General features: G+C 43.4%; 3 protein-coding genes across 3 annotated transcripts in view; 1 reads left to right on the top strand and 2 right to left on the bottom strand.

Annotated features, from left to right (window-relative positions):
* Nucleotides 1-25,011, top strand: part of LOC119440572 (collagen alpha-1(VII) chain) — a 267,441-nt gene that overhangs the window by 73,486 nt on the left and 168,944 nt on the right. The gene's annotated exons all lie outside the window — the stretch shown is intronic.
* LOC119442158 (sister chromatid cohesion protein DCC1) lies at nucleotides 3,323-23,995 on the bottom strand. Its single transcript, XM_037706914.2, has 12 exons — nucleotides 23,827-23,995; nucleotides 23,438-23,599; nucleotides 23,135-23,306; nucleotides 21,618-21,758; nucleotides 20,636-20,726; nucleotides 18,538-18,676; nucleotides 17,339-17,385; nucleotides 15,928-16,004; nucleotides 15,158-15,235; nucleotides 14,640-14,725; nucleotides 4,556-4,618; nucleotides 3,323-3,604 (listed from the first exon to the last, which is right to left on the bottom strand). Exons 1-12 carry the CDS (start codon nucleotides 23,838-23,840, stop codon nucleotides 3,493-3,495), a joined length of 1,182 nt encoding a protein of 393 aa, XP_037562842.1. The 5' UTR covers nucleotides 23,841-23,995; the 3' UTR covers nucleotides 3,323-3,492.
* LOC125943224 (trichohyalin-like) lies at nucleotides 8,461-12,684 on the bottom strand. Its single transcript, XM_049661924.1, has one exon. It carries the CDS (start codon nucleotides 12,547-12,549, stop codon nucleotides 11,230-11,232), a length of 1,320 nt encoding a protein of 439 aa, XP_049517881.1. The 5' UTR covers nucleotides 12,550-12,684; the 3' UTR covers nucleotides 8,461-11,229.

Raw genomic sequence — 25,011 nt, 5'->3', positions numbered from 1 at the left:
CAACCAGCGACCACAAGCTAAGCAAGGAGAAGCTGACTAATTGCAGATGCAAGTACCACTCTCCTCACCTATTTATCTACTTACACTGAAACCTCCAATTCTGCATGCTCCTTGCCTCTTGTCAGCCTATTCAATAAGAAAACCTGTCAAGGTGGGCAATGCTGTTTGCTTTAAAAGGAAAGAAAAGTGACCTCCTATAAACAAGGAAAGCGTTTGATTGAGCTATTCAAAATGCTGCTAGTCGCCACCCGATGCTTGCTTCGTTGGTTATGTAAATTTAATATCAGATTAAAATAAAACCGGAATTGAATAGTTTACGTTATATGGCCCCAGCTACATTTCTGCAAGCCTTTTGTGCTTGCTACATCTAGTTTCTCTATTTTACTTGTGTCCACGGTGCTACAATGCATCAACTAAACTTGCTTGAAATTTCTACTGCTCTCAGTACAGTTTACAAATGATTCACCCATTACTGCATGCCTAGATTGTACTACCTTATGTTAAAAGTCAACAAAGCTTTTAATAGCAGGAGCCCATCACTTTTGAAAATGATTGAATTTACTAACGTAGAACTAATGCCAGTGTTGTCACAGTGCACATCAGCATGCCCATTGTTTGAACAAGTACAGTAGAATCTCAAGATTGTAAATGAGCTGGGTATAAGTGCTTAGCAAAACTCGTGCGAAAGCAGGGGTTAAAGCTTTCCAAATGAAATTTGAATGTTTTCTTCCTGAAATGTAAGTACTACTACATTCCTATGCCCAGCCTTAAATGTTTCTTCACAAGTGAAAATATAACTATGCCGTCATTTACTTTATCTGAAAAAATATTAAGGAAAAGGAATGTGCCAAAGAGCAGACCAATAGTTAGGCTGACACAGAAAAAACTCATTTCAACTTGGCCCCTGCCCGTTGTAGTTGACTTCCTGTACTGCCTGTTATTAACCCTTACCTTAAAGTTCAAGCTTGTTTCTTACATCTCAATGTTTTGCATGTATGTCATCATTATCATCAGCCTATTTTTATGTACAGTCCAGGACGAAGGCCTCTCCCTGCGATCTCCAATTACCCCTGTCTTGCACTAGCCGATTCCAATTTTGCCTGCAAATTTGCTAATTTCATCACCCCACCTAGATTCCTGCCATCCTTAACTGCGCTTCCCTTCTCTTGGCACCCATTCTGTAACCATAATGGTCCACCGGTTGTCCACCCTATGCACTACATGGCCTGCCCAGCCCCATTTTTTTCTCTTAATGTCATTGAGAATGTCGGCTTTCCCCATTTGCTCTTTGATCCACACTGCTCTCTTCCTGTTCTTAACGTTACGCCTAACATTTTTTGTTCCATCGCTCTTTGTGCGGTCCTTAACGTGTTCTCGAGCTTCCTTGTTAACCTGCAAGGTTCTGCCCCATATGTTAGCACCGGTGGAATGCAATGATTGTACACATTTCATTTCAACGACAGCTGTAAGCTCCCAGTCAGGATTTGGCTATGCCGACCGTATGCACTCCAACCAATTTTTATTCTGGGAATTTTCTTCTCATGATCAGTGTCCCCAGTAAGCAACTGACCTAGATAAACGTACTCCAGTACAGATTCTAGAGGCTGACTGGCGATCCTGAATTCTTGTTCTCTTGCAGGGCTGTTGAACATTATCTTAGTCTTCTGCATATTAATCTTCAACTCCACTCTTCCAATTTGTCGGTTAAAGTCCTCAATAATTTGTTATTTGTTGGAATTCGTCCCCCATTTTGCTGAACAGGACAATGTCATCTGCAAACCGAAGGTTGCCGAGATATTCGCCGTTGATTCTCACTCCCAGTCTAATGGCTTGAATACTACTTCTAAGCATGCAGTGAATAGCATTGGAGAGATTGTGTCTCCTTGCCTGACCCCTTTCTTGATAGTAACTTTCTACTTTTCTTGTGGAGAACCAGGGTAGCTGTGGAATCTTTGTACTAGATATTTGCTAAGATATTCACGTATGCCCCCTGCGCTCCTTGGTTTCGCAGTGCCTCTATGACTGCTGGTATCTCTACTGAATCGAATGCCTTTTCATAATCTATGAAAGCCATATAGAGAGGTGGATTGTACTCCGCAGATTTCTCGATTACCTGGTTGATGACATGGATGTGATCCATCGTAGCATATCCCTTCCTGAAGCCAGCCTGTTCTCTTGGTTGACTGAAGTCAAGTGTTGCCCTGATTCTGTTTTAAATTATCTTGGTGAATATTTTATACAATACTGAAAGGAAGCTAAGGGGCCTATAATTCTTTAATTCTTTAACGTCTCCCTTCTTATGGATTAATATAATGTTGGCATTCTGCCAGCTCTCTGGTGCAATTGAAGTCATCAGGCATTGCGTATAAAGGGCAGCAAGCTTTTCAAGCATGATGTCTCCTCCATCTTTGATTAAATCGACACATCAATTAAATCGGTGCACATATGTATTCTGATTCAAATGTACATTGTGTAAAGCACTAACAGCAGTAGCTTATGATAACATTGTTATATGCAGTAATACTGTTTTGGGCAGTATGAGTTGCAGAAAACATTTGCAGCATCACGCAATGTTTTAGAAACTTGCAGCTTTTCTTTGTCCCCTTCTCATCCTGTCTTTTACTTTGTACCACTGGCTTCATTTCTTGTGCACCATGGCGTGCACTAATACCACTGGCTTGCTCATGAGGCAACACCAGCTTTGGTGCTCACACTTTGTACATGTCCTCCAAATACAGTTGCTTGAAGCATCCACTTTTGGAGGTGAAAGTTCCTGTTTTGATAGCACCTGAGGTGCCTTCTTTTCTTCGGTCTTTTGTAAACGGTTTACTGTCACCGTTATGCATGGTGGCTGTTCGGTAGCGCCTGAGGTGCCTTTATTTTCTCCAGTCTTTTGTAAACAGTTCACTATTAGTGTTATGCATGGTGGCAACTATTATCAGTAAACCATCAAAACGATTCTTTACAGTGAGAACCTACAGTGTCTCTGTCAAAGCAGCGAGGAGCCGCTATAAACGGGCTGCGAGTTGCTGCACATGCAGTTTTTTTTTTATATTGTCTAAGCATATGATGGTTCACCTTGAAAAACTTGTTTTGCAGTCAATCAAACTATGAACTTCTCTTGTTGGCAGTCTACTGGCATGCGTCCACTTTGTGCAGGCCTCGTAGTCCGCCATCAGTTGGATACTAGTACTATGAAAACAATAGGCTGCAGTAAAACAGTATGTTATTGCAGCACAACCGGAGTAAGCAATGGTTGATGCACATGTTAACCTCAGCCGTGTAAGGGTGGTGGAAGAAACGACAAAAGAACACTTAACAAGAGCACTTTGAACCATGGTATTTATATTTACATTGCTGAAAATTCTTCTTAGCAGCCATGGGGTCGAGAGCCACAGCTCAAGGCATTTGAATCTCAAAAACTGAAATGTGAACGTTTTTCTTATTTCCAAAACCCGCATGCCAAGTGGTTGTGTGCTAAGGTGCAGCATGCTATCTGATGGGGCGCTTTGAAGTGTAGGTCCGCACACCACCTCTCATCGCTGCTCGTGCGTGCCTCATGAGAAGTGCATTTGCATCGCCCTTCTGGCCAACACAGAGATCTCTAGAGGAAAAACAAATGAACAAAACTGTGACACATTTCATGACTCAACAAACAAGGAAGTTGCTTAAAGCATGCTGTGTGCTTAAGTCACTTGCTCTATTTGAGTGCTGCTGCTTAACATAGCTCGTACTGTAATCGGACAGCATCCCTGAGTGCCTCAGCAAGGATACACAATAAAATTTTCAAAATGTTAATGTTGCTTTCATGATTAAAAATAACTCTTGGTAAAAGTAACACTTGACATTTTGAAACATCAATAAATCACTTTAGCTTGACTTAATGTTTACCTTTAGCATCCCTTTAAAAGGGCTGTTCAACATATCTTGAATTCTCTAAGCATACCAGCCCAGTTAGACGATGTACTGATGGTCTAAAACAGAAATTGCTCTTCTAGAAAATGCTAAAGCCTACTCAGAGGATGATAATCTTCTCCTGCAGTTGTTTGAAATTCATGCAATCTTTCAAGTGGCATGTTGTCAGCTTGCGAGACAAAAAATACGAGTTGAAGTATGACAATGTATCTATGAGAACAGAGCTTGACCTTGCTAGCTGGTAGTTGCAGCCCAGTGTGGCAGAATGATAAGCTTAGAGGGAATGCTTATACGGAGGCGAATAGCACCCTTTGTTTTAAAAAAATATATATGTAGGTGCAAAACACACTGAAATAATTCTTGCATAAGGGCATTTGTGGAGCGGTGCCGTTCTATAACCAAGAAGCCTTGCAACCTTACTAAAAAGTGCTGCATAGACTCTTTAAATGCAGCATGTAATTCTGGTTGTGGGGGGGGCACCATTAAAAACGTACTTGCACACCCTATTCCTTGTGTGGGCATTAATTTCTGTTTTCTAATGAATTTTATGAAAAGGCATAGCTCCACTAAGTTACCAGAGGTGTTAATGTGGCATAGTTAAACAAAATAGTGCATGCAGAAGACATTGAGAGGAGCTTACTCTATGTATGGCTTTATCTCATCAAGTGTCCATCGCTCTTTTGTCCTAAAAAGGATGTCAAACCTGTACCGGGTGAAGGAAAAAAAAAAAAGAAAAACGGAATAAAGGAGAATGTAGAAGCAGAAGTAGTTAGCAAAATGTATCTTTCAACTTAATTGTGAAATAAAGCATACATAACCCATTCCATTAAAAATAACATTTTATATAAGGAACAAGCAATGACATTGTTCTATCCATTTCAATTCCAGTTGAACCCTCGCCTCTTTCCAAAGGAAACTGCGTGCAGTGTTTTCCATAATTTCAAGGTGCCATATTTATCGCTACAACCTGCCAAATGTGGAGCACAGCCACCTACCTACTTTGTGGGATCAAGCATCCGGTATGGGAGCGCCTGAGTCTAATTCAAGTACTTTGCCTAAAGCTCCTGCATTCAGACATTGTGCTTGTATTCACATGCACATAATGCCATGTGCAACTTAGAAGGTGAAGAAATAGAAGTATATGAACTACAGATACGCTAATGCAACTGTGGCCACTCACGCATGCACAAGGGCCCACCCTGACACATATCATGGTATCTTATTGCGTGACGTGCTAAGGACCACAATGCGTGAACATAATGCACCATACGTGTGCATGCCCGGACAGCTCCCCTTTCCTTACAATCCCTACAACTTTGTGTCGACGATTGAAGTTTAAGTTTTGCTTTTCCCCGTGGAGAAAGGTTTCCCTTCCTCCTTTAAGTCTTCCATTTCCCTTCATTGCACTAAACTCACTCAGACCCGCGCCGACATTCACGCATTTCCAATGAGCACTGAAAGACTGGCTTTCCTGCACAGTGTAGTTGCATGGTGGTTGAGCTTCACATTTTGTAAGTGCTTAAAGAAACAAACAAATAAAAAGGGCATGGTTCTGAACTAAACACAAGGTGACTTAGCAAGCTTGTGCTAACAGAAGACCAGATCCCTTGTTACATTAATTCAAATATGTTGCATCAAGCCAAAGCCACTCGTGTCCTGCAGTCACTGGTGGATTTTCCCAACGAAGTAGGCAAGCTCACACACTACAACTTGACCATTCCTCCTTGTCACCCTCATTCCCTAACCTAAGGCAAGCATGCTATTGCTTCGTATTGCTATCAGCCTGACTGTGGGTATTATCAGCATATTGATGTGCTTGTGCTTGCTTAGTAGAGCTTGCTGCAGTATTTGAATACATGAAGCTATGTACAGTCTGAATCACACTTGTCTAGGTTGGGTCAGCCAAGTTGGCCACTATATTTCGCAAAAAAAAGAAAGCACATGCCAACACCCCCACTCGACCATGCTTGGTCATGCTGCATGCTAGGTCCGTGCGCTATAGGACAAACATACATGAAACCTAGCAGCTACCGCAAGGTAGCAGCTGTAGCCAGCCGCTCGACCACTGTAGACAAATGTGGTTCAAACTGTACTACATGAGCTTTCTTGCATCTTCCCAAAGGAATGTGGCCGCCACAGTGAGGGATCGATTCTGCGACCTTGTGTTTGATCAGCAGCAGTATGCCATATCCAATGCATTGAGGAGAATTCTCGAAATGACATCCCAACCATTTCTTTTAAAATTGACTCGCAACCACCAGAGTGACAACCCTTTCTACAATGACAGCAACAACTAAAATTGCACCAATAGTATTATCGGCTATACTTTTTGCAGAATGCTGTAATCATGGTCATCTGTAAGGCAACATAAAGCCAAAATGTGGAATGGCACCTAATGTAATGCACTGTCGTCAAATCTACAGGCTTACCTGGATATTCAACGATTCTGTGGAGATAAGATTTAGTAGAAAGTTTAAATCTACACATCATAATACCTCTATGCATTTATTTTCATGACACTGTGCTTCAGGCGTATAGGCTGTTACCTGGCCTGTCACAGTTTGGTTCTTACTTAGCAGCATTGTCAGAAAACAATGTTCCTGTAGTTTGTTGTATAATACACGACACTGTGCTCTAGGTCTTTTGAGCACGAGCTGCAGTCTGGACATCGACAACTGCAGCCTAGACAGGAGAACAATTAGGACTATTCAGTTGGTTTTTGACATGTCACTTACTCTCAGAATGTAATCTATTGAGCACTTTAGCTCTGGCATTCTGGTGATGACATATTGACAACACTGGGTCATAGGCACCTTGCACCGACAATTACATGCTGTGGCAACTGGCCAACGCACTCTTGCAGGACCGAATACAATTGTAAATGAGTATCCTGTTGGCAGATTGAGTGAAACACCGTGCATTGGGACGCAGTTAGAAATGACCAATATCTAGAATGCGAGGTAGCACAAGCCACTCTATTGTTCCCATAAAAGTAAAGTTATCAAACTACCGTATATTCAACTTATGCTTAAGAACAAGCATGAAAACAGGAACACAGACAGCTCCACTAAAACGTTGCTTGTCAATGTGTCCTGCTGCTTATAGCATCACTGAAACCTGGTCCACGCTGTGCCATTAGCATGCTTCCTGGCTTCTTGTACTGTGGTCCCATGAGAAATGTACTGGAGGGGTTGCAGTCTACTTGTTGCTCAGCTTCTGTGCAGTGAAGAAAAAGCTTCTCGAGACTCGCAGCAATTTTCCAAGTAATAAATGAGCGGTGAATAACTGTTCTTGTGACCTAGTTCATTTATTCAAAGCAATCTAGAGGCTTCATCTTCATTATTGCGCCATTGATTCAGAAGTTTTTTAGCATTCACTAAAAAGAGACATTCGGTTTCACCCATCATACAGAGCAGGAAGCTCTTGCTAGCATAACATTACAGACACCAAGACTCAGACTGCTTGTGCACAGTATTATTTTTGGCATGATGTTCAGAGACACCCACTGTTGTATGACAGGAAAAAGCGGTAACATGCACACTGATGAATTTGGTGTTTTGTGGCGCAAGGGAAAAGTATGGCCAAAGAGCGGCAGGCAACATGCACACTGCTGTGTGCAGTAGGACACCAACATGTTTAAGTTAAGCAAGTTTATTCACTCCAACACTGCAAGTACCACACTGTGAAAGCTAAAGTAGCTTGGTAATGGCACGCAGTACAGTTGCAGGGTCACTTTTCCTCCCGAGATGAGATTGAGACAGCTGCTGTTGTAGGTAGTAGGTAAAGTGCTGCCCGAAGCATGTACAAACCAACTTCAATGGGAGGCCACGGCTGTGCTGAGTACGGTGAACGCCACCTAGTTGGTAGTGCTTCTTGATGCCAGCGTCCCTTCGAAGCTGGCATATGGTACTGAGACCACCAAGCGTTCAGCGTTAAGCGAATACATGGAGCGAATAAGGTCCGAGCGAAGAACGTCGGGCGGCGAATGCACAGCCGACTGCTGTGTGCAGTCTAGGACAGCCAATCAGGAGGCACTAGTTCCGGTCGCAATGCACATGTGTTAAGTTAAGTTCCTAGTATGCAGGAAGTGTTATTCACTCCAACACTGCAAGCAAGTCAGAGGCCACATGCTGTCGTCACTATCTGTGATAAGCATCGGATAAGGTAGACGCGTTGCGTACTACTGGTCGTCAGCGGCCAGTAAGCAGTTTGTCAGGTGTCAACTTTTCCTCGCCGCATGTATTGCAACACAGATCGCCGCGTCGTTACTTGACGCGTGAAGTTCGCGAGAAAGTTCGCTCCATGTATCCCGGGCTTTAGTGTAAACATTCTTGTGATACATGACATCAGCACTGAAGTCTCTGGTAGCGAGTCCCAGTGCATTCTGAATTATACTGCAGGGTTGTTCCGAATCGTGAACATGGTGATGTCATGCTTGAATATTCCAGGTGAGAGGTCCTTTCAGAGGTCCCCACAGCACATGTGTTGCCACAGCTTACTTGAGGGAAGAAATCCCTAGGAAAACTCTCACAATTCAAATTTGGTTTCCTTAAAGGCTCATTACCATACCACAGCCCTATGACTAGCTCACTTTGCAACATTTCTGTAGCTGTGCATCTTGAACCTCTGTCCAGGTTTCAGAGGGGCACAGGAATGTGATGGGTGAGATGTTCAAGGCACATGCAAACAACTTGACGTGTCATGTTCAAAGAGGACAGAGCCGGTTTACGGTTGGTTGAGCAAGGTAAAATGCTGCATGCCGAGTGTGTCAGGGCAGCGGTCTTGAACCAGCAAAACTCGGAAGACAAGGCATGATCCGGGCTTATCTTCCCGTGACAAAAGGTGAAGTTACATTCACGGTGGCCCTGCTATGGTGTATTTACATCCTCCATACCATCAAGTCATGCAGCAGCAGCATCAATTGTGAACATCAGAGAGAAAGAAACGTTTACAAAAAAATGTAAAGTTGCAGTAATCACACGGGGATAAATGCATATAACTAAAAATAACCTTTAGCTACCCTATGTAGAAAATAAGGTGAGAGCATGAAATGTGTGCATGAAGCCACAATCATGTTCTCGTCACCTGACCTGCACTTCACCGGTCTCAAAGTCCAAATTTCATTGTTAGTAGCAGCAGGTAGCCACCACTGTGTGGTGAATTGTGACAATTCGTTTTTGCTAGCTTAGTATTTCATCATTTTTGTTACTGACCACTCCAATTTCACCTGGTTTTAGTCAGTGCTAGTCAAGCGCTTACTATTCTTGCCTCTGAAACACACATGTACCCAAGAGACATTGCTGAAGGTGTGTCGTACACCTTGCGGTCTCCAGACGAACTATTAAATCGAACCTCAAGCGACAGCTCAGTAGCAAACATGTCTGCCTCTCGGTGGCACTAGAACACTGTAATCTCACCAGAGACATTTTACCGCAGCAGTTAATGGCTGGCTCTGCCATGATGTTATTTGAATACTTCAGAAAGTGACACTCGGTGACAACGTAAGAATTCAGTACGAGCTCAGCCCACAAACAACTGTGCCTACCATATGTGGCTCCTCACTCCAAAACATAGAAACCGAGAGACTGCAATACTGAAAAAAGTTTGCCTCTGCTGTGACATTACAGTAATAAGTGAATGTAATTGACTAGCACATCTATACAAACTTTGAAGCTGGCCAAGAGTGGATTTACCACTGTGTTCTTAGTTTGTCACCCACTGCCAGCATTACAACCGATGAATTAATGAAAAATACATACAGAAAGGAAAGTGTAGGGACAGATACAAAAGCACCGATTGAAGGCTGTTTTACATGACAGCAATTTCTGCACAAAAGCGGTACGACAGCTATCGCGGGAGCCCCAAAGCCTCTTTTTCAAGTAGCGACAGCGTCTGAGCAATGGAGGAGCATCTGCAAGCAGCGACATGAGCACGTGACAGGGGTGTCATTGAGAAGCTTGCATGCTTGAGCTGACAACACTTCTCTAGCGGAACCAAATGACAGACATTGATGGGGAGCTTCTATTCGCATGGCGTGAAATCATGCATATGCTGTACTATTTTTCTTTTTGCCATTTTTCAGATAGTGACACCCATATGGACAGAGAGGACTAAACGGCAACTTATGCTTCTCGTTCGAATTTCAAGCAGCTGTTTTTTCTTTTTGTTTTTTTGTTTTTGGAGGCTATGAATAGGCATGCTCTTAGTTGTGAATGTTTTTGTGTTTCTTCAGCAAAGGGTAGCTGCAAGCTGTACCACAACCAAATGGCTACCACCCTTGTGCTAAAATGACCAGAGGTAGAAAGGGAGATGAAAGATTGGTTAAAATCCGACTATGCCTCAACAAGAGACGCCGACAGGCTCATGTTTCACACCATTTCTCGGTAACAAGAATTGACCCCTTCTTTCAATCCTCTTCAGCTACAGATTTTACTTTGTGAAGGCTTCGAGTCCTTGAAACAGGAACTAAAACTGAATTAAACATTAATATTAAAGTTGCATTAGCAGCTTGACACAGTGTCTATTTTATTCTAGCACCATTTAAACAAGGTAACACGAAGCACTGATGTCGCCTTTGGAGACGAACGAAGCCCACTGCTCATATGCGCTGAAGCTTGGAGCTTCCTCTCTGTCCACGTTTTACGAACTGCTTCACTGGTATTAATGTCACATCAACCGACCCAAGCATACATTCCAGTCAATATCATCATTTTGATATCTACTGAATCTTGCATTGGAAAGGAAGTTGGGTAGAAAAAGATTTTTCATTTAAACTACTAATGTGATTGTGCTCACACTTTGTGGTGCATTTTGTTTAATATTATGTTGGGCTGCAGTATTTACTTATCATGTGCGACAATACCGGACAAAATAATGTGGTCCACTTGCAGAAGGAACAGCAGCACCATATGTGTCACCAGAAGGGCAAAGCTGCTCTGTGCATATCTTATTTGCAGTGATTGCTTTGCCTACCTATGATAGAAGGTGCCACCGTAACCTTCATTGCAAAGATTACTTTTAATATGTGCACTGCAGTTGCAAGTATGTATAAGGCATAAGATGCAAAAGGAGACAGTGAGATGGAGGCAGAATAAGACATGCAAAGTGCTCTGTGTCCTCGTCCTTTTGTGCCTCAAGTTTGAAGATGCAAAACCAAGTTTCCCAAGTTTACAGACAGGCACATATATCTGGTTCTGTTTTTTCTTCAGTTGGCAAAATCCAGGATGTGAGAGCAAAAGAAACTTTCGGTAACTATGCGGCACGGAGGAAAGTGCTATGTGGCCCTATTTCTAAAATGAATGCCAAGTCTGTACATCAACTTCCAATGCACTTGCACTGTGTAATGCTCTGTAGGTCTGTTGTGCCACGACTGCTGGTAGCACATATAACAGCGTATAGCCGCTGCAGGCTCTCCACCATGCGCCGTCGTTGTTTTGAGCGCGCGTCATGTTCACGCACTGAAGGGCATTGACGCCGTTTGCAATGTGCTTCGGCCTCTTGCGCACGTACTACACGGTCTTGTCGGCGTTGTCGCCTTTCCTCTGCCTGTTGCTCCCGCCCTGCCGCCTCTAGCTGCCGTTCACAATGTGCCTTGGTCTGCTGCACAAGCACTGCGCTGCACTGTCGCTCTGCCTCTTGTTCCAGCGCTGCCGCGTCTTGGTGCCATTCATGACGTCCTTCGGCCACCTGTTCCCACAATGCCATGTCGTGGCGCCATGCACGATGTGCTTCGGCCTCCTGCTCCCACCACACTGCAACCTGTTTACACCATTTCTGGCTTTCTCCAGCCTTCTGATCCCGCACTGCCGCGCTTTTGGACCATTCGCGATGTGCTTCTGCATCTTGCGCACGTACTGCATGGTTTTGTTGACGTTGCCTCTCCTCTGTCTCCTGTTCCCACATTGCAGCGTCTTGGCGCCGTTTGTGATGTGCTTCGATATTCACACGCACTGTGCTGCACTGCCGATGTTTTAGCCTAGCCTCCAACTTCTGTTTCAGTAAAGCTGCGTCTTGGCACCGTTTGTGATGTGCTTCAGCCTCTTGCGCACACAGTACAAGGTCTCGTTGACGTTGCCTTGCCTCCGAGTCCAGCACTGCCGCGTCTTGGCGACGTTCGTGATGTGCATCACTATCCTGATCCCGCACTGCGTCTTGACGCCATTCGTCCTGTGCTTCGGTTTTCACACGCACTGCAGCGCACTGTCGATGTCGCAGCTTTTCATCTACCTCCTGTTCCCGCACCGCCGCATCTTGGCGCCGTTCGTGCTGCACTTCGGCGTTCACAAACACTGCAGTGAACTGCTGTGGTCTTGCCTCTACCTCCTGTTCCAACACTGCCGCGTCTTCGCGATGTGCTGCAGCATCCCGCGCACGCGCTGCAGCGTTTTGTTGGCGTTTTCGTTTTTCCTCTGCCTCCCGTTTGATCTCTTCTCTACGTCGTACGCGTTCTGCGGCCTCTTGTGCCCGCACTTCGGGTCTTTGGCGCCTCCGCCGTTGCGCTGCAGCGTTCATCGCGCGCACATTGGCACGTTGTTCCTCGGTCAGGGCACGTATGCGGGCGCGTCTCGCTTCGGCACAACGAAACCTCCGCTCCTGCTCCTCGGATGGCGTTCGCACGATACGCGGAGGCGCCATCTTCCCCGTTCTTTACCGCATATGCGTGATATGCTTCCGGTTTAGGGTTTAGTCACACCAACGAGTCACATCACACCAAGGAGGAGAATTTGCATCACTGCCTCCTCACACCTACCAAGTGTTACACAGGCGTGCTGACGCGCGCAATGACGCGCGCAAGAAGCTCGTGACGCATAAAAGCGGAAGCGGCGGCGAAGGCGCTGCAGTCGCAAGCACGCTCCGACTGTTGCACGGCGCGCAGCCGATATTTCCAATATTTCTTTCTTGCAATCTAAATGAGAAGCGTACATGCATTAGTCTGCAACTTAAGCACCGTTCGTGGATTGTCCCGGGACAAGTGAAGCAGAAGATAAGGTGAGGCTCAGGGCATCCTAGTTTCGGACGCCTCGAAACGTCACCATAGTGGCGGCAAATATGAATGAGAATGCTAGCGCGCGTAGGCTTCTGTGCATGCGTTTGTGATAGAGTGTACCATAATAGCTTGTGCCTAGCCCGAAGCCAGCTTTGGTGATGAATCATCGCCAAGAACTAATTATTGTCCTAAGCACGCACCTTCTGTGGAATACGTAGGCGCTATATATGACGATGATTTACATTTAGACACAGCACACACGTAGCAGCAAATTCGGAACAGCAGAGACTGACAAGTGACTCATTGTCTTGAGATCACCATGACTTTTCTGTGATTATGCCGCTGCCAATTTTGCCTGCTAAGGAACTTGTCTGAATAAACTCGCTTGAAACAAATTTTTCTCCTTTCACCATCGGAAGACTTCCAAGAATATCATAGACCGATGAGCGAAACTTTTTCGCGGGCAGAATTTTTCGCAAAGCTTGACGCAACAGTTGTAAAATTGCACAACGAGCCCAAATTCGTAAACATTACGGAAAATTCAGGAGAGTTGGCATGTATGTTTAAACAACCGTAGCTGCGCGGAAACAAGCAGTTTATTCTTAGTGACAAAAAATAATGCACCTTTCGGAGGTTTCTTCGATATCTGCATCGGGGATCTGGACATCCCTGTCAAGATCAGATTTGGCATTGTGGCAAGCTAGGCACGTTATGTACCTCAGCCGGCATCCTCAGCATGACTAGAGGGACTTGAATGCATCTAAATGTAGTAATCCCAGAAGAGTTGAACTGCATGGCACATAGTCATACCACTTCTGTATATTTTAATTAATTGAGGCATGCATTATAATGTAGATTGTTGCCAAACCTGGCCATCAGCAGCACACAGATATATGTATATATGGGTAGCTTGGACAAATATTTTGCCATCACTATTTTATAGTACCATTATTGCAAGAAAAATATGTTGCATTAGTTCAGCTTGTTTATCTCCAGTTTATCTGCAGTAGCATAGTGGGAACTGTGAAGAGAAGTAAAAAATGCCAGCTGCAACCTTCCATCTAAACTTGCATCATCCAAAAACAATGCACTGGCTATTCCTTCAAATATTCAACCAAATTGAAACTTATGGTACGTAGCAAACCCGAATAAACCTGGGTTAGCAAATGATGCGAGTATTGAGAAAATCTTTAGAGGTTGCATAACAATTCTTCGTGCATTTTCTCTCTCAACATGAGTCTGCTAGGTCAGCAGTTCTCAGTGAGATGAATTTTATCGCATGGCAAGCTTATATTGGCTGTTCTAGTACAACCCAGCATAACAACTACCACTTATCTATAGTACATAAGAAGTTCAAGAAGTATACTGACATTACATTTTCGACTATTCATTTCTTGCATTACACGAAGGTCCTGAACCTCAAAACCCTAGTAAAAATATGAATAAGCGTCAAAGTGCCCTAAATTCTAATAGCTTTTCTACAAATTAGTTTCGTTTCTCAGGTAGTGTATGTGTCGTAGCGTCACGACACAGACGGTGGTCATGTGGGAGGACATCATAACATTTTGGCACTCACTCTGGCTTGCTTGATCGCCTGCTATGCTGCTAGTCATTGTGCGGCCCAATGTAACAGCCTAACATACCACTGAGCAAGCCGGAATGAATGTCAAAACGTCGCAATGTCCTGTAAAAAATGTCATATGTGAGTAACCTTTAGAGACACAATGATTCCATGTACCGTTCATTTGCATCATCCGGCAGATCCCACTTGTCAAAGAGGTAGATGCACTCAGGTGTGGATGTCCGGTCTGTTAGGGCTAGCCCCTGCGATTAATAAAACAAGATTAACACAATTATGACACACCATTTGCCTTGCTTTCAGTCATTTGTGTATTGCTTTTGTTTAGTATTACTCCCTCTTACAGCTCATGCACAATTCTGACAGTGCCATTGTAAGATCGTCAACACTTAGAATGCCTGTGCAGAAAATGGTATCTAGTAAACAAAAGACAAAAAGTAAATTGGACAGGTTCTTTAATAATAGTATAAAATGTTACTCTTTGAATATACTAACTGCTTTTAAAATATCTCTTATGCGCATTTTTTTTATTGCTCACGCTTATTAGTTTGAAAAGGTAGACATAAAACAAGTTTGGGTTAGTGATGTTTTATATTTACTTCGAACATCATCAGACACTGTAGCAGCTGTGCTAGCTGTGGAATGTTGTGCTGAATAAATCGTAAGGTGGATTTTACCTCTAACTGCTTGATATTCGTCTGTACGCCTTCTGGAACACTGTTCTGCCACACCTCAAGGAACTCGCTCAGGTTGAACTGCACAGAAACATAAACAAGAGAAAATGATCACAAAAAAATGGATGCTTGAATTTATTAACAGTGCATAAACATGGAAAGCTTCAGCTTGGAGCAAAAATTTCAACAAGGGGACTTATCTTCGAAGTAACGACTGTTACTTCGAAGATAAGTGACGACTGTTCAGCTCAAATGAGCTTTCTATTTTGTGTTTTCAGTGTATTTCTGAAATAACTTCGACAGCGCTGTGTCATGCACAATGCTTGTTTGGTCTGACAGCGTGGATAACCAAACAAAATCAATGAGAGCTAGAAGACACTTCACTAAGTAGTGGTCGCAACAAATTTTTAAGTGCCAAAAACCATTCCAGCTGATGATCATACGTTGATCATGTCCAGGGCTAAGTTGAAACATTGCTGAAGAGGTTGCCAACACTCTTTTTGTTGGCAAACATGACCCCAGTGTGAACATGTGTAACACTTTAGCTGTGCCATCTCATCAGCGAGCACAGAGGTTCCCTCCACCACGACACCTCACCTACACAATGCCACAATCAAAAACAGTGATGTTGGGATATGCTTCTGCACCAGAAAATAGAGGGGTGTGGTGCAGCACGCTCTGAACTGGTGCACAAGGTGCGGTGAACCACTTGTGAATTTAACAGGCCATCTGTGGGCTTAGTACTTAACAGTGACACAACAATCCCAACAAACCTTTTCGACACTTCGAAGGAGCACATCAGCTGTTGCCTTGCAGATGATGTCGCCATTTAGGGTGTAGAACTCATCACCTGCAAGCAGCGCACAGCGGTTGTGAGTGTTAATAACAAATAAGTAGAGCAAAAGATGAATAAAAATTACACCCTTCCTCATAAAATTAGCGCAAGAACCTTCATGAGATGTGCTGTTGAGGAGGCATGAAAGGTAGATGCTAAATGAAGCTAGTTTAATAAATTAGTGTTAAAAATAACAAATATGCTATTGTCTAGAGTAGTGCTTCAGTAAACAACACAGTGACTTAAGCATGAGGGAGGAGTGATACGACCACTTTGGAAATTCAGAACCAGCTTCCATTAGCAGGCGTAATTTTGGAAACAATTCGTCGAAAGTGATAAGCAATTGATAATAAGCATTGCAGTTGAAGAGTGAAGAAAATGCAGCTTGGCCACTTTTATCGGACATTCCTACAGAAAGCTCACCAACACTTTTTCTTCACACTGGCCTGCAAGCACCATTTGCTATCCCATAGCACCCTCTATGCATCATCTTCTGACTCAAAGATCAACAGAGTATGATGTACAAGACTCTAGGAGCAGAGGGCAGTTCCTGCACTGTGTTGTATTGACATTTAAAGTCATGAATGCTCATTTTCATTCATGACCGAATAAAATTGAGGAAAAGACATTTAGTCGGAGGCAGTTCTGCCTCCGACTAAATTTTCTCTTGGCACAGAAAAAATTTTACACAATCTTCAGGAATGTAACCCCACCGTGTCCCCTCAACATTAAAGAGACACTAAAGGGAAACACTAATTTCAACTCTTCCAAAACTATATTTTCGTTGACTTTACGGCAATAAGGTGATTACTATGAGAGAAAACCAAGGTCAAAGTTCAATTTTTTTTAATTTGTGCCGGAACCCCAGCACTGGTACATCACTGTGACGTCACAAATTATAAGGCAACTTTTTCTTATTTGAGCCATTATATATGGATCAGTAAGAGTTCTTGAAGTTAAGTAAGTTCATTCATTGCCTCTGTCAGAACACAATGTAGTCCATCTTGCAACTCAAAACATTATTAACTAGGCCTGTGCAGACGTCAAAATCCAGGACGTCACGGCGAGCTTGTGCGGTAGCTTCAGTGTGGCATTGCCACCAGTCTTTCGCTCCTGCATCTTTTCTGGCTCACCAAGCCTCTCCACGTGGCAAGAGTGTCTACTTTGATATCGCAGTAGGATAATTGACTAATACAGCTCAAATTATTTTCCTATTTAGTGTCCCTTCGACAAACCACTTGAAGAATTTGACGAAGAAAAGTTGATGTTTCTGCCACCGAAAATCGCCTCCAATTTTGATGTCAAATATAATGCATAAAACAGACAAGTCAAGAGAATTGCTTATTTACCACTGTTTGGGGTAGTGCATCTCCGAAACACTTCTGCAACAACCTCCCTGCAAGAAAAAAAGAAAGATGCATGTACTTTGCAAAGATTTCTATGTTTCAATCTTTACCAGTAAAGCTGCATTCTTTCATTAATAATTTATACACTGAAAGCATTGTCTACATCACTACATGGTATCTCATGCGCATGTATGTGATGTCTCTTTGGTTCACAGTAAAACAGGCAGTGAAGGTTAGCCTCAGGAACAAAAACTTCTTCCAGAAAGTAGGGTTTACACTAAGACACATGAAACTGCCCATTCACAAACCGAAGTACAGTACATATTGACATCCGTACATTGTTTATATTTTACCGGTGATCCTTTTCAACGCTTAATCACTGTTACGAAGTTATTGCTCAGTGCAAGATGTGCATAAATTTATCTGAAATTTTCAAGTTGGTGTTGGCAATTCTAGAGTGAAAGAGTCTTATCTAATCAGATTGCTTGCGCAAGGCAAATAGTTGAACGTATCCTCGAACATATGTGAGCACCAGCGATTACGCTGAAATGTACAAAGACCGGGCACAGTAAGGAGTTAAAGAGTTCACCAAATAATGAGTTAGTTTCATGACTAACAGTTTTGGCTGTCTGCTTTTTCACCGTCACTGCAATGTGACAATATGTCATTGTAAGTACACACATACCGTATAAACTCATGTAAGGGCCGCACCCCCAATGTGGTAGCCGAAAATTGGAAAAAAATTTTACAATGGAGAAGCAATCACGTTTGGTGCCCCGATGCTGCGCCCGCACACCTGCGAATTTTTGCATGCTGCGTACTTCCACGTGCCGCTACTAGATGGCGAGAGCTGCGCGTTAACCTCTGATGCAATTGTACATCCGGGGTTACTGGCTCGCCGGCACCATGTTGACCAAAAGGTTCGGTCCCGCATAAGGGCCGCATCTCGTCCAAATTGTGAGAAAAGAAAGTGCGGCCCTTGCTCGAGTCTACACAGTATGTACTGCTGCTACCGATAGTGACACAATGACCTTGCAATTTCATGGAACAAAGGAAATACAGACATGAAAGAGGTCTTTTTTTTTCTTTACTACCATGAGATTATCTTTGGTATTAAATTTGAGTTTGTACAACTTGCATATTTTAGAGTAATTACAGCGAAATCACTGCAGCAAGACGACGATTGAGCAATGTTCAGCTACCGTGGTTCCAACTCCGAGATCTTGTCGACAACATCACCAGCAGGTATCTTGTCCAATTGTATGGACTCTGACTCGATGTAGTTGATGATGAAATTCTGCACTCGGTAGTAATACTCGCCATCCAGAAGCCTGTAGAACCCTGCGTGTGCAGAACAAACATTGAGCAGATGTCACCTTTTACTAGCAGCATGTACATGGTGACCTCTCCCAAACTGTCGAGAGTAAGAAATGTTGTGGAATGGGCAAATGAGGAGGAAAGGGCAGCAGAAGGTAAAAAGACACAGGGTGGTTAAGAGATCAAGTGAATGCAGAGAAAAAAAGCAAGGATAACAGCAGCAGCTGCGGCAATGAAACAGGAGGCCGAAGGATTAGAAAATAGACCGTGCAGTGATGGCATCAAAGGATCCAGCGCTTGCTGTGTATGTGTATGTTGGGAAGCACACAACTGAAGATTATTGTACAGGGCTGTACTGAAGGATTTTACTGAAGGGCTGCTTTGTACATGAATGTACAATGCAGCACATTTAACTTCTTTATGTGTTATGGTATATATTATAAGAAGAGAGCTTTTGTGTGCATATGTAGCTCTATTTGATATCAGCATATAGTGAAGACACCTGCCAACAATGTTAAAAAAAAAATTTCACACATTGATGTGCCAACCTCAAGACCTACTTCAACGAGCACAAGCCACTGCTGTGTGTGTACTGACAAGATGATATTGGGAAGATCATTAGAGATGACTCAAAATGTTGCACAACGTATTGCATTCGAAGGTTTGAGAGTTGTATGCATTGATTACACCACACAACGAAAATACCACTCGCAAAGCTTTCCAAGAAACAACCACACAAATTTCACAATCAAACCTATTGCCTGTCATCCTTCTTTGCAAGCTCTGCTGAGAGAACTGCAAGTTCTCTTTTTTCAGAATGTCCTGCTCTGGTATTTTAGCGTGGCATCCGCTCACTTGAAGTATGTGTGCCTGGTGTACTGAGAATGCAGGTTTACCGAATTTGCCTAAAGTAATAACCATAGGATTAGCACAACAGACACACGACAGGTGACAGGATAAACTCTATGTTAGCATTCATCCCGTAATCTTTCTTGTGTCTCTCGTGTTAACGCTACTGTTATTGCTTTAAAGGTCCCGATAACCACTCTGAGCTTGAAGGCGAGTGAGTGGTTTCTCTCTCACCTTCGTTACCCTCCCCATAGGTGCTCTCTCCTCCTTGCTATGTACTTCTCTAGAAGACACATGGACACTACTTCAGTACCAAACATCACATTAGCACTCTTTCGTGGTTCAAAACATCAACTTCCACTTATTGGGACTGCAAACAGTTCATCTAAACGCTGTTGCCATCACACACGCAGTGCAGTACATGCCACAGTTGATTGCACAAGACAGACAAGTGAGACGAAGAGAAAGAGCAGGCGGACAACTTCATGGCAAAGGAACGCTAGAAGACAATCGGACCCCCGTGTATGGACCAATGCACAGCTTTTACACCAGACACATTACATGCATGAACCTGTTGGCATCACAATGTTTGAATAAAAGGCAAGAGGAGAAAGAGGTCATGATTGTTTTTTTTTTTTTTTTTGCTTATTCGAGGTGGTTTAAGGGTTCTTTAAAAGGTGTGAATTGACCAGCCCAAAAACATGTTCTTCTAAATCATTTTACTTGCTCTAACATGGCTACCATGCACCATGTACCTTTGGCACTTCACACACTCATTAGAGGCTAATGGCTGCTCCTAAACCCAACATTCAGCTCTCGTCAAAGCTGCACCCTAGATTACTTAAATCATTTTACTTGCTCTAACATGGCTACCATGCACCATGTACCTTTGGCACTTCACACACTCATTAGAGGCTAATGGCTGCTCCTAAACCCAACATTCAGCTCTCGTCAAAGCTGCACCCTAGATTACTGTCAACCGGCAGGGTGGTAATCCTTGTTACACACTTTATCTCATAATTTCCTTGACAAGGTGTCTTTATGCAAGATTAGAAAGGAAATGGGGAAGAAAGCCTGCACAAAGTATTTTCGACTATTCAGTTTCTGAATATGTGTATGCAGAAAAGGTCTCACCATCGATTTCAACCACTGGCAGCTCCTCAATGGCCTGTCTGATTTCAGCTTCGCTTGCTTGCACCCTTTCCAGTATGTTCCCGAGCGTATACTGGAAAATAAAGCAGACGAAGGGTATATTACACCGCTGTTGCAACAGTGCTTCACCGTATATTGCCATTTTAGTTAGTTTTCTTAATTGCAGTCATCATTTAAAGAATATTATACAAACTGTGATGCAACAACACCAGTCTTGCAGTTTTCTGGTTGTTCTAGCTGTCTAACTGGTTTTAAAGAAGCACTAAAGAAAAAGCCATTCAGACTGATAAAGTATTCTTTTTTAACTCTGCATTCGTTCATTTCATGGCAATAGGTTGTATATTAAAGAGAAAATAAATGTCACTTTTTTTTTCTTTTTTTTTTGTACTGAAATCCCAGTGGCGGTACATCATTGCAACATCATAGATTTCAAAGTATTTTTCATAATTAGAATATTGTTGTTCAGTAAAAGGTTTCGAAATTTGCTAAGTTCAGTGTTTGAGCATTTTAGAATACGATGTAGTCCATCCTTGCCAAGTGAGTGAGTGAAACAACTTTATTGACGATCCGGCATAAAGGGGGGAAGGGGTAGGGGAATTAAAGCGAGACACTAGCGTGCTCGAACCATCCTTGCCAATAAAACAATAACTAGGCACAAGAAGATACCTCAAAATCCATGATGGGTGATGCGAGAACTTTAAGACAGCGTTGCCCTTCGTTTTTCGTTCTTAGGTCTTTTCTGGTTTACCAGGCCTCTTCTCATGGTAAGAGTGGCTTTGTCGGTATTGTAGAAGCAAACTTTACTAATACAGCTCAAATAATTTTTCTCTTTAGTCTCCCTTTAATAGAATAAATCAGATGCTCACTTACATAGACTGATGTTCAGCTAACCTTGCGTGACACATTTGTCAGAGAAACTGGCTGACAGGAAGTAAAGAGAAGTGGCAAAGGCAGGACAATGTACCTTAGGCGTGGCTTCATTGTCATCGACAATGTGCTCAAGTTCTGCGCCTTTGTATGGACTCTGGCGAAGTAGTTCCAACAGCTTTTTCAGTCGGGGGAAGCACTGGCGGAGCTCCAGGTAGCTGTGGAATGTCTGGAGAACCTGCGTGACACAATCTGTTTGTAGCAGTCCATATGAACTACACCTTCTTTTACTCGCGACATCTATTTCAAGGACATCATGGGGAGTGGAAAATACAAGTATGTTGTCACCTGTGGCACAAATCAGTACATTCATTTCAGAATCGACCTAGCTTTTGAGTGCAAGGCCTCCTGGAGTTGAAATTCCGCAGATAAGGACGCCTCACAGAGCAGCCCCAGGATAGTGTCCAGAATTCTTTTTCTGTGCTGTCAATCCCCTGTTGGCTTCGTCCATTGCTGTAAACTTGCAAGACAGAGGGCTACGAGCTGCCCGCTTATATATAGTGTCGGTGCTGGGTGAAGGATGTGCAATCTCACTTTAACTTGCTCTATCTAAGTTCATCTTCCTCCCAAATGGTCACCACCAAGAAGGAAGGTTGTACCCATTTATCATAAATGAAGCACTTTCAGAAACAACTTTCTGGAGCAGCTCAGTAAGTATTCCCACAGGGCTTTTTCAATGTTGCTATCCCTGGACAAGAAAGTGAAAAGGCAGCGCTGAGGTATTCAAGCGTGGAGCAAACATTGGGTCAAGGTGATGGAGGAGAAACATGGCTTGACACTTCCAGAATGCAGCTGCATAACGTCAATGCAGATCAGACTTGGCCAAACGCAAAGTGCACCACAGTTGAGGCAAAATGGCGACGTCTAGCGTTTCCTGAAGCATAGACATGTTCAGGGCACAGAGCACAAGGAGAGTGTGTGCACATAACTACAGGAACAGCAAAATGAGGCTGCAAACCCCCTTTGAAACAGCCATCAAGGAGCCAACACACAGCGCACATCGCACACTGCCATGTCACGTACATTAGGCGTGTGCCACACAACAATAAAAGTACCAAAAGAATGCCTTCAGTCACAGTATTTGATCATGAAGAGAACTATAGTTTTGCTTTGTTTAGGTAGTGCATTTTCAATTTTATTATTCTTTAGATTTCTAAACAAAGAAATATTATGGATTAAATATATTTTTTATTAGCAATCAACAACAAATGTTTCACTGTATCTCCCTAGTCCAAGGTTTTCTTTAATTTTTTTGTTTTTCTTTTGAGTAGTGGAAAGCGCCTGTTGTGATAACCTTTCATCTTCTCTGGCACTATCAACTCTGTGATAAGTTAAAGCAGAATGCCCCATCTGCTATTGACTGCGAACTTAATTCTGGCCCCCAGAAAACTTCATACCAATATTTCATCCTGATGGGTATCATATGGCGTGATTTTTTTTTTTTTTTTTTTTTTTTTTTTTTTTTTTTTTTTTACAATTTTCTGTACAACCTCAGACTCTGCCGTCCATTCGTGTCATGGCAAATTATATAGACCATGCAGTTTGACCATGTACCTGGCAAGAGCAAGCTTCAGGAGTCGAATCGGCGTTTCCGACCACCTCAGATGACAGCCGAAGCGTTGGCACCAGCAGGAGTGAGTTGGATATGTCCGCCTCGCGGACTTCGAAGGTGCGGTCGCCGGTGCACACGACGGCAGGAGAGTCCTCTTCACCACGAAAAACCAGCCTGATGAGTTCAGAGTAAGTTCAGAGTATTTAACTTGTTTAAAACGTCATGAATACGCAACCTGATACGGACTGCGTAAAACTTTAAACGTCTGAACGTTCGCCTTTAAGGAAACTGCAAGACATACAAACCTCTCGCCTTCGCATATCGTCTTGAGCAGTTCCTTGTCGACCTCCAACAGCCGGAGTGTGTTCTGGTTTTCTTGCGCAAACCAAAGCGGCTGAGCGACGGGCTGCAGGTCGCTCCGATCCAACTTGGCGCGCTCCAGAAACGCTTGCACTTCTTCGTCAGTCCTTGAAGCAAGATGAACGCATTACGAGAAAATGTAGAAACGCACATTTCCGCGGAAACAAAATGCCAAGGACGGCCAACTTTGAACAGTGCGCCGCTATGTCCTAGCAGACGACAGCGCTTTAAAATCTGCAATAAGGCGTGCGCGTGCCAGAGTAACTATACGTTAGGATGAGAAAATACGGCTGCTTCTTGAAGTTTACGTTTTACATCCACTGTATAAGCTCACCTGATCATGGCCATATGTCTTACGCCAGATGTAATGTATTAACAGCGGAATTTTCCCGCGAGACATACGTCGGTAAGCGCAAATAAAAAGCGCGCGAAAGTGAGTAGGCATTGCTGCCAGACGGTTGACAAGCCCCGCCAAGGTTCGCAACTTATTTCGCAAAATAAAATTTTGACACCTTGCGTTTATAACATAAGTAGTATAAAAATTAAGGCTATAATTAATAATGCGTAAGAAATGTCATTTTAAACGGTCGTACTTATACGAAACAGAAGCGAAACTACTTTTTTTTGTGTGTTTGTGTTTAGTGCCCTGTTCAGATAGTCCCGCTGGCCCTGCTGGCCGGTCTGCGTGCCACGTTGTCCGATCTGTCAGTGCCGTTTTCTTCTAAAGTGCAAAATTAGTGGAATCTAGAAGCAAGATTTAAGTTGCTTGTTACGTTTTATTTCAACTAAAACCTCACAAAATGAATGTGTAAGGATTCCGTTGTTAAAATTTGTGTAGGACGTAGGAACTCTTTTTTTATGGATGCGTATTAACACAAGGCAGCGTCGCAAGGCTCATATAAAAGCAAGTTCGGAGGCATGAGGCTTTCCTCCGCGTTGTACTTGCGTGAGAGTTTGTGATTCTGTGACTCGCCCCGCATCCCAAAACCACAACCTTTCACCATGGTCAACAGCCAGAGGATGCGCATGGCCAACGAGAAGGCCAGTAAAAACGTCGTACTACGAGGCAACGTTCCCAAGTCGACGGTAAGTAGAGCACGCCGGTGTCGCGCTTCTCCCATTTACCGAAAGCAAAAAGAAAAAAAAAAAAGAGTGGGGGAGATCGCCCTCGAGCGATCATCAAACTGTTCGCGTACGCGAAATGCGTATGTCGATTTAATTGCTTGAACGCATTTGTGCATCAGCTCTGGCACTTCACTTCAGTCGTGCGCGACCGTATTTGCGTGCATTGACCGGAGAAGTTGCGGCTCGGCGACGCGTCATCTGCACCGTCGCTGACGTTGCACGCCGTTCTTGTAACGCGTCGTTTTAATTCTCGTGTGCTCTAAAAAAAATCCTGTCCGGCCTCCGCGTGGCAATCGATATTAAATATCTCGGTGATCCGATTTCACCAGTTGCCGGGTGTGTGCCGCTGTGCCAGTGAAATATGGTCGTCTGCGAAGCTAGACATCTTTGCCCG

Source organism: Dermacentor silvarum, chromosome 2 (assembly GCF_013339745.2).
Source record: "Dermacentor silvarum isolate Dsil-2018 chromosome 2, BIME_Dsil_1.4, whole genome shotgun sequence".
NCBI lineage: Eukaryota > Metazoa > Arthropoda > Arachnida > Ixodida > Ixodidae > Dermacentor > Dermacentor silvarum.
The sequence above is the reverse complement of the archived record's forward strand: the minus strand, read 5'-3'. Positions and strand labels throughout refer to the sequence as shown.